This window comes from Chenopodium album, chromosome 2, assembly GCF_948465745.1.
Source record: "Chenopodium album chromosome 2, dcCheAlbu1.1, whole genome shotgun sequence".
Lineage (NCBI taxonomy): Eukaryota > Viridiplantae > Streptophyta > Magnoliopsida > Caryophyllales > Amaranthaceae > Chenopodium > Chenopodium album.
This window is the reverse complement of record NC_137835.1, coordinates 85,109,945-85,119,923: the sequence shown is the minus strand read 5'-3', so window position 1 is coordinate 85,119,923 and position 9,979 is coordinate 85,109,945. Positions and strand designations below refer to the sequence as shown.

Here is a 9,979-nt window from a genome sequence, read left to right as displayed (position 1 = left end):
ATAGGGGAATTTTGGCGGGAAAATGGGTGAAGAAAAGCGCGGGTTGATGACGTGGCAAGTTAAGGGAATTGAATGGAGTTTTTGCGGGAGGTTAAAAAAAAAAAAAAAAAGTGTGGCTGCTGGGATTCGAGCCCAGGTCTCCACGGCCACAACGTGGAATTCTAACCACTAAACTACAGCCACTTTGTTGTTCATTAAGGAGGGGATTTGTAACATAGTTCATATTTTTTTTTTTTTTTTTTTTTAATAGTTTCCCTTTGCATTCCTTTAGACCGTGTTCTTTTTAAGCTTCTGAACAGTTCAAACTTCAAAATAACAAGGCCTAATAATGCTTGAACAAAAAGTTTTTAGCTTGTCAAATAGATGAACAAAGCTCGAACAATATCATTTTCAACTTGATAATGTTCATTTATAAGTTTTTCAAGCCCAAATAAAAACTGAGTACAATTTATATATCTTTTATCCCAAATAATTTGTAAAAAGTATTAATTATTTCATCATGTATAGCAGTATAGGCATGAAAACTCAGTCATTACCTTTTTTCTATACATAAAATGAAAACATCTTATATAGAATTAAATGGACCCGTTAAAACTTTAAAGAATTTATTTATTTATTATAAATTAGGACTTGTTTTATATCATGCCCGTTTTAAACTCGTACTTATACTCGAAATGTAAATGATAGTGTTTGTAAAAAAAGTCGAACAAGCTAAATTTTAAACGAACCAAGCCTGAGTAAGATTTTTAAAAGTTTGTTTAAGTTTGGAATAGTTTGAACATGAATAATTCTTACGAAGTATCAAAACTCGACTCGGCTCAAATCGAATCAATTGCAGCAGTGGACCGCATTAGATCATTTAGTCATAAATTACTCCGTAACGTATTAACGTCGTCATTGTTTCAAAACCCTAACATACTGCAACCAAAGCTTCCTTTGCTGCACCAAAAAAAAAAAAAAAAAAAAAAAAAAAAAAGCTTCCTTTCAATCTCTGAAAATTGAGAACTTGTGAAGCTTTTTTCACAGAACAAAAATGGCGGGCGGAAAAGTCAGAAAAGAGAAGCAAAAGGGGAGCAACCATTTTCAAGGAGGAATACCCTTTCACAAATCAAAGGGACAACATATTTTGAAAAATCCAATGTTGGTTGAATCAATTGTTCAGAAAGCTGGTATTAAACCTACAGATGTTATCCTGGAAATTGGTCCAGGTACTGGTAATCTTACTAAGAAGCTTCTCGAAGCTGGCAAGAAGGTTGTTGCCGTTGAATTGGATCCTCGTATGGTTCTTGAGCTTAAACGCCGTTTTCAAGGCACCCCTCTGTCTACTCGTTTGGAGGTTCTTTTTCCCACCTTTTTTTGTTATTAATTTGTATTTTGTTGAAAGATTTGATCTTTTTTCTTCTTTAATTGATGGGATTTTGTGGAGCTTGAATTTATTATAAATTTAAGGTTAGAAATTATAGAAAGGTGTAAAATTGGGCATGTCACAAAATGTTTCTTTAGTGTTAGGCAATATTGGGTGCAAGAACTGAAGAGGAATGAATTGGAATTTCAGTAAAAAGTTTTGTAGTTGATTTTATGGTGTGTCATTGTTTAAGATATTAGTTGAACTTTGTTGTTCATGAATTGCTATTGGGTAAAGTAACTAAGTAAGAGATAAGGAGATAAAGAACAATGTATTATCTCAAAGAGGTTGAATGTGCTAATAGTAATTTATGGTCTATTTAGGTTCTAGAAGCACATAATTTTGGGATCAAATTGATGTTAAATTGTTTTGTACTGTGCAAATGGTGTAGTGCTCTGAAGTCCAAATAAATCGTGTGTTCCTATATTTTTTTGTAGAAGTGTGTTTGGCTGAAGGCAAACCTGAGAGAGGTAGACACCATAGACCTACTAGGGGTATTCAATTACACTTTGTTTGGATAGGAAGAAATGGAAGGAAAAGAAGAGAAGAGAAACGGAGGGGGACAAAATCTCTTGTTTGGGTAAAAGATTAGGGGAAGGAAGGGGAAGGAGAGGGAGGGATCCATTTTCCCTCTCTCTTTTATAACCATAATCTCTCCAAAATTGGAGAGATTTGGAGGGAAAATGGAGCTCACCTCCCCCTCCTTTTCTTTCCCCTTCCCTTCCTCCATTTTCCATCCCCTTCTTTTCCTTCCTTCTTTGCTATCCAAACAAAGCGTTAATGTGTATTGTAATGACTGATGTGTTAAAATATGCACCTCTGATTGCCAAAAAGAGTAATATACAGTGCTGTGTTGCCCTAAACCTTCCTTGGAAGTGTGGAAGAAAATAGTGTAATATGCTCTGCTCATTACTGGCATATCTATTGCTTTCATGTGTTCTGCTTGTAGCCCAATGCCCCATGGTATTCTTTTTCCTTGCGCCGATTTTTGGATTTTGAATTGGATTTGAATTGGAAGATGTTTACTTCTTCATGGAGATTGCATTGTTTGGATTAGACTTTATAGAGTACTATTTTGACTCTTGAATCTGCTTGATTTTGTGGCTTGACAAGTAAATGGATTATTTGCTTAACATCTTAATCAATTATAAAGAGTATCCCCGTAAGTCCTGACATTCTTTGTCTGCAGGTTATCCAAGGAGATGTTCTCAAGTGTGAACTTCCATTTTTTGATATCTGCGTCGCCAACATCCCTTACCAGATATCTTCCCCACTTGTGTTCAAGTTGTTAGATATCAACCAAAGGCAAAACTTCAGATGTGCAATTATAATGTTCCAAAGAGAGTTTGCAATGAGGCTGGTTGCTCAACCAGGTGACAAGCTCTATTGCCGTCTCTCAGTGAACACTCAGCTCCTTGCTCGGGTCTTCCATCTCCTCAAAGTTGGGAAGAATAATTTCAGACCCCCACCTAAGGTCGACTCCTCAGTCGTTCGTATTGAACCAAGAAAGCCTCTTCCTATACCAGCTGGCAAACTTAAAGAGTGGAATGGTCTGCTCTCTTTATGTTTCAGCAGAAAGAACAAAACACTTGGATCAATATTTGGCCAGAAAAAGGTTCTTGAAATGCTAGAGAAGAACTACAGGACCTTAGAGTCTTTAGGACAATTGACAAATGACTCAGAGGCAATTGATATGTCTGTTTTAGCCGATGAGAAAGATGATCAGGTAGACGAGGATGAAACTATGGAAGTGGATAATGGAAAAGCCGATGAAGATGAAATGGATGTTGAAGGTTCGGATGCAGACTCTGATAATGATATGCAAGCAAATGATCCTAATTTTAAAGCTAAGGTGATAGATGTGTTAAAGCGGTATGATTACGCAGACAAAAGATCTTCCAAGCTCACACAAAATGAGTTCATTCACTTATTATCAGTTTTCAACCAGGCTGGTATTCACTTCACTAGTAAAAAATAGTGATTCAATATGTAATTTATTTCCTTCTGATAAATACATGCACCCAATTTTGTTTCTTGCTTTCATTATCCCATACAATTTGTGATATCCAAATATTGTAAACTTGAGTGGCAACAATTTTGATCTATGTAGTAGTAGAATCTGTTTTTCTTCGTATCTTCATTATCTTATATACTCATACTCGTTGAATGTTTATCAATATGAAATATATACTGTATGGTTTGATTCTGATCGAAAATACTCGTGTTGACAACGTGAGCAATGCAGATCACTTATTGAACCGTTTGTCAGTAAAAACTTGGGCTATATAGATTACTTTTGGTAAACTTGGCTATATTTCTTTACTAACAACCATGAGTAGACGTAGTAGCTGTTAGCAGTCAAAGGACGTAAAGAGTTACGGAGTAACTCAATAATCGAAGTACGGTAGTATGAGGGAGTATGTATAATCTGTTGGGAATGGTTAGCATTTATCAGTCTCAATATCAAGTATTGCAGGGCCGTGTGCGCCTGTGCGGTTACTCATATTGCTGTTTAAGTATCACCATTGACAAGGAAAACATAACATAAAAACGGTTGCTTATATTTATAGAATTGTAGGAGTAAACTAACATCCATTCGGATTACACTTAGTACCTACTTTGGGTAGCCTATATGTGCCTGCACACTGCATAAATAAATAACAGGATTTTGCAGGCACATTTCTAAGGACCTATTGATACATAAAGTAAATGTATAATTGATACAATTATCTTAGTTTATAACAGATTTTGTAGTACTTTTAGAAGCTCTTCACCACGGAGTGGCTTTGTCAGGTGGACATCCATTCCAGCCTCAGCAATCTTCCTGCCTTCCTCTCCATCAACCTCATGAGCTGACAGTGCAATAATCGGAATGTGTACTCCGTACTTCTTCTCTTCTTCTCGGATTTTCTGTGTTGCTTCGAAGCCAGTCATCACTGGCATCTGAGATAAACACAAGATACCTCAGGTTAGTAAAAATTGTGAATTAGTTTATGTTATAAGTTGAACAGAAATAAATTTGGGTAGCTTACCTCACAATCCATGATTATAAAATCATATGGAAACTTAGAGGGTTCTCCACTTTGCTGGTTGCTCAAAGCTTTGCAAACCACCTCAAGAGCTTCTTCACCATTTTCACATGTTTGAGTTTCGGCACCTAAACGCTTAACACATGCTTCAGCTAGCATTCTTTGTAACATATGATCTTCAACAAGCAGTATTTTCTTCCCTTCCAAAGGAGATTTCTCGGTCTCTGCATCCCTGTTAACACAAAAATATGAAGTTGAAAACATTTTCTTTGTATCAAACACAACTTGTAAGTGAATATACTAATATCATTACATCACCTTGGAACTTCTTGTATTTCTCCCATTTGGGTAGTATTAGTCATCGACGGGGACTGATTACTGCTCGAGCTCATTAGAACTTGAGAGGCTTCTTGTTCATGAGCATAGTTTTCACCACTAGTAGTTAATTGTAAGCTTCGCCTATTTCTTACTAGCTTGATCTCCCCATCACTAGACCCGATATTGTCTTCTTCAGTTTCCGACTGTGTGTTGCTTATTAAAACTGCAACACTAGTATTGGATCTCTTTGATCTCCCAGAAGTAGGAGATCTTACAGAATCACCCCCAAACTCAGGAAGAAGGTTCACAATCCTTAATAAGCGTGACACTGCCGTGACCCATGAAGAGGCTCCGATATGATAAGATCTGTCGAAGGGAGACTCTCATCTGGTAAACCTTGTAAGTTAGCCCTGCTGGTGCCAGGCCTACCGAGCCAAACTACCTTGATACATGTCATGTATAAGTCCTTTCTAAACTCAGACACCAATCTCTGCATTTTCTGAAAATCATCCCCTGCATTGCAATCTATTACAAGCAGTATGCATTCCATCATATTGAGAGGAGGGCTGTTACTCAAGTAGGTTCCACAAGGAGGGCTCGTGTCTGACCTCCCTGACGATGAGTTAAATAGAGGATCAATGAGCATAGATTTAACCTTCTTAAGAGTCGGAGAGAGTTGCTTCCCCTGGCTTAGGACCTTCAAGTTTACACCAAGGTTCTCCATGTATCTATGGATCATTCCTCTCCGCGCATCATTTTTCATCAAGAGAATCACTAAAGACTTTTCACCTCTAGGACTACGAACACACGCGCTTAACCCTGAGCCCGAGTTGATGTCCCTATGCTCTATCAATTCTTGCCTTGGGTTATCCAAACATTCCTCTTGTACTATAAAAAAGATGTTGAATTTGAAGCATGTCCCTTGTTTGCCATTGGCTTTGTCTACGATTTCTATGTCTCCCCCCATCAATTTTACCTGCAAATTATTTTCATACACCACATTAATTAGTTCTACATTCAAATGGGTGTATGAGACTATCAATAACATTTTAGCAAATAGCTAGATTAATTAAAATGTTAATGCCAAACATACATACCAAAGATTGTACAATGCCTAGTCCCAAACCAGTTCCAACTTGCCCTGCAGAGTTTTCTTTGACTTGAACAAAGTTCTCAAAGATCGAACTACGCTTGTCCTTAGGGATCCCAGGACCTGTATCTTCCACCATAAACTCAAACTCCATGCAGTTTGAATCTTGCTTGATTATCTTCATGTCTTCGAGATCATTTGACAACCTGTTTGAAGTTATAATAGGGTTCTCAAAGCTCGGTTTCTTAGCTTGGCATTTGATACAGATGCTCCCTTGTGAAGTGAACTTGATTGCATTGCTTAGCAAGTTGCCAAGGATCTGCTTGAGCTTGCTACGGTCACCTCTTACTAGGGAGTACTTGAAGATGGAACCATCACAAGGGTCTAGGATCACCTCGACTCCCTTTTTCATGGCAACTGGGTGGTGTAAATCAGCTTCGTCTTCAAGCAGTTGTGCTAAGTTGAATTCATTCTCATCCAATTGCATTTTCCCTGCTTCTATCTTGCTGTAATCTAGGATGGAATTCACTAATGCTGCATATTTCAACAAGAAAAAAAAAAAAAAAAAAAAAGATGAATTAGTTGTTATGAACAATCTTTCATGAATAAAACATGTATGTATACATATGTTTATACTTCGTATTACCTAAAAGATCCTCAACACAAGTATCTATCTTCCTCAAGTTAGAAGCAACTTGAGAAAAGGGAGAAAGATCAGAAGCAGAGAGTTCGGTCAAGCCCTTGATGCAAGCTAAATAACCGCGAACATCATGGTTAGCACTCGCAAAGGCCAAGCTTTGCTTGATGCTCTTTCTCTCAGCTTGTGCTGTTTTCTCCATTTCCTTCATGTATGCTGCACGCAAGTGCACTTCCCTCCTAGCCGCTCTAACAACCAGGGTGACAAGCGCGAACACAGAGATTATCATGCCAATCAACATGATAATTAAAAGTATCAATTCCACCTTTGTGTGATTGTGGACATTGATGGTTAATCTATTGCTTGGATAAGCCAATACATATACCTACAATAGAACCATACAATTATTAACATATGAATATAAAAAATGAAAATTTCACAATACTATATATGTATATGTAATATTGACAATGTATATAATTCATATGGATTAACAAGATCGAAATCATACCATTGGCACCCTTGCAACATCAATCGACGAGCAATAGAAAATGAAATTGGCTCCTCCAATGTCTAAGGCGGTACCACCAATATTGGTAACACCATTGTTGTTGGAATTGCATGAAATTTCACCTATATAAGTTTGGTTGCTACCTTGCACCAAAGCTTTGTCATTCTTAATTTTGATGTCGACGTCTTTTATACCATCCATTAGTACCTTGTCACCACCAAGGGTTGCCATGTACAAACTTGCACCCAAAAGATTTGTACTAGAGAAGAACGTTGCTACTTCTTCACTAGAAAACCCGAGAGATATAGCTCCGGCTCTACCTAGCCTCGCGGTGTCTAAGAATAGAATCGACGATTCTTTTCCATCGTTAGTACTCCATCGAGAACCTAATGATGCATAGCCATTTGCGCTATCCATAGCTACTTTGAACCATATCTCATTGATTACAATGAGGGGTTTTGTGATGTTGGCTTCTCCAAGTAATTCTCCACTAGTAGATTTTACTAGTTGAGTATACCAAGTGTAATGATCAAGATTATTTGCAAAAGTTGAGTTTGAGTATAATGCAAATATTTGATCATCGACTTTGATATATGAAAAGAAGAGGCCATCCAATCCAATGTATGAAGCTTGGATTGTATGAGGTATGACCAATAGTGATATGAATAATGCAGGCGCAACCTGAAAATATATCGAAACTTAGTCAAAATAGTAAAAATGTTATTAGAAAACATTATAAACATAAGTAAATACACTATTAACATTAATCATTAACATGAATTTCGTTTACTTGTAACTTAAATTTAATTTCATTATCACCTTTTTATGGTACTTAATTCATCAATTGAGCTATCGCCTATAGTTGTTCAAAATATTGATAATTCTTTTTATATATAACAATAAATATAAAATATTCCTTGATCTAAAATAAATGTCATTTTGAGAAGAAAAAAAATTGATAAACTTTTTAAGGGGATTAGTTGAAATTAAATGTGATTTAATTTAATAGAATAAATTATTACGGTTCAATACAATTCACTTTATCAAAAATTCTCATACTCCTTAAAAATTAATTAAACAAAATAAAAGACCATTTTATTTTTTTCCCTTGACTTAAAGACGATTGTTAGAATATTAGTTTGATTTTAAGACAGCAAATGGTTGTAATTGTACTATCAAATCAATCATTTATTAGATCGATAGAATTCGATCTTAATTTATGTTATTAAACAGCTTTGATAATTAATACCCCTTATTATTATTATTCATTCACATAAACATATCAAAGCTGTAATTAGCCAACTATATTTACATACCATTGTGCCACGTATATATTATCCTAATAACCTTGTCCTTAGTTGTCATATCAATAGAAAATCTTAAAATTTGGAAAGTTATTGTATAGTATCTCAGTAACAAATATTTTACTCTAGAAATCTTGAAAATTATAGTCTGTCTATTGTAATTGAGATTATTACATACCATTTGTTAATAATTTATTACTTGATTACTTTTTATTATTACAATAAGAAATTTTTGTTTGTTATTATGTTAGATAAACATACGAAGTGATCGACATTTTTCAAAATCTTAACAAAAAATTAACCTCAAATTACATGTACAAGTACTATACTTTATAAGTTAGGTTATTTAAAATATTTATGTGAAATGTGTGATTCTTTTTTTTTTCTATAGAATATCTTTGTGATTTTTATTATCAATATCAATGGAGATTTCACTACATCTGCTATATAATCAGCATGGTAAATAAGACAATCCAAAATAAATCGTAATCAAAAAAATATTTAGGCTAAAACAAATCGCAAAAACAAAATAAGGAAGATCACGAACCTCCTTTTGAATATCAGGAAATAAAAGTTTGTCACGCGTATTATCAATGTTCAAAACATTTACTAGATCAATTGCTGATGAATTTATGGGAGGAATTAGTTTTGCTACGTCTTGAAAATTTTTAATTAGCTCGAAACTAGTATAACTCGTTTCCTTGCCCAAATTCTTCTCGATGTTTTTCATCATCTGATACCATATCGGGATGATGACACTAGGCAGCAACAACACAGCAAGCGTCTGTATGTAACATGTAACAAAACACGAATAAATTTCAAATAATCATTTAGGTGCAAAAAAAAACATTTTTATCAACTTTTTAAGTAGTTAGTAATATATATAAGGAATAATCATTAAATTTAATTATTTTTTTTCTGGTTGTATTGCTTACCAAGAAGGCAAAGAGAGTAATGGGCCTCAGCGCGATTAATTTGACAATTTCTGCCATTGTAGCTTGCAAGTTGATGATGGACTGTATCCCATTGTTATAGATGTATGAAAAAAATCAAGAAGAAAGTAAATAAGCAAGAAATAGAGCTAATTATGAAGAGAGTTTTATCCAAATGTTTAAACGTAACAAAGTTCCTTATATTTTTGTAGAGGCAATTAATTATGCCTTTGGTTTCAAAAAAAAAAAAAAAAATGCCTTAGTAAATTTAATAAAATAAGAAAATTGGGCTCTGTTCCTGTTTTTGCCCAAAGGAATAAAAATTAAATAGTTTTTTTTTTTTTTTTTTTTTTTGGGGGGGGGGGGGGTAGTTTATAGGGGAAAGAAAATAAAAGGTAATAAGAAATATATATTGAAAAATTTATAAGTAAATGTTTTATTTATAATTATAAACTATATAAACTTGAAACTTTTAATGAAATAAAGATAACTATTTTTAATGTTTTGAAAAAAGATACTTAAGACCTGAGATCGAATCTCATTGACATCACTATTTATTGTGACTTCTTATAGATTGTGAAGGAAAAAAAAAATAACAACTTTAATTTGTACTCTCTAATTCTGTTTGAAAATTTCATTTGCAAAATTTTTTCTTCCCACTCCATGAATGAAGAATATAACTGTGTCATTTTACATGAGGTATTTATACAAAACAATGAGTCAATCATGATATCCAAACAAATCAATCAGATT

The 9,979-nt window shown here is 34.5% G+C and overlaps 2 protein-coding genes and 1 non-coding gene across 3 annotated transcripts; 1 reads left to right on the top strand and 2 right to left on the bottom strand.

Moving 5' to 3' along the window:
* Positions 1-111: 111 nt before the first annotated feature.
* TRNAH-GUG (transfer RNA histidin (anticodon GUG)) lies at positions 112-183 on the bottom strand. Its single transcript has one exon. It is a non-coding gene; the product is annotated as a tRNA-His (tRNA).
* A 793-nt stretch (positions 184-976) lies between these two features.
* On the top strand, positions 977-3,539 carry LOC145604868 (ribosomal RNA small subunit methyltransferase-like). Its single transcript, XM_081660852.1, has 2 exons — positions 977-1,336; positions 2,595-3,539. The coding sequence occupies exons 1-2, from the start codon at positions 1,034-1,036 to the stop codon at positions 3,381-3,383; spliced, it is 1,092 nt and encodes a 363-aa protein (XP_081516978.1). The 5' UTR covers positions 977-1,033; the 3' UTR covers positions 3,384-3,539.
* Positions 3,540-3,695: 156 nt separating this feature from the next.
* Positions 3,696-9,286, bottom strand: LOC145578179 (histidine kinase CKI1-like). The gene is made up of 11 exons (XM_081635549.1): positions 9,230-9,286; positions 8,842-9,078; positions 6,991-7,671; positions 6,489-6,864; positions 5,850-6,376; positions 5,182-5,728; positions 4,753-5,080; positions 4,438-4,666; positions 4,163-4,348; positions 4,024-4,095; positions 3,696-3,833 (listed from the first exon to the last, which is right to left on the bottom strand). Exons 1-11 carry the CDS (start codon positions 9,284-9,286, stop codon positions 3,696-3,698), a joined length of 3,378 nt encoding a protein of 1,125 aa, XP_081491675.1.
* Between the last annotated feature and the right edge of the window lie 693 nt (positions 9,287-9,979).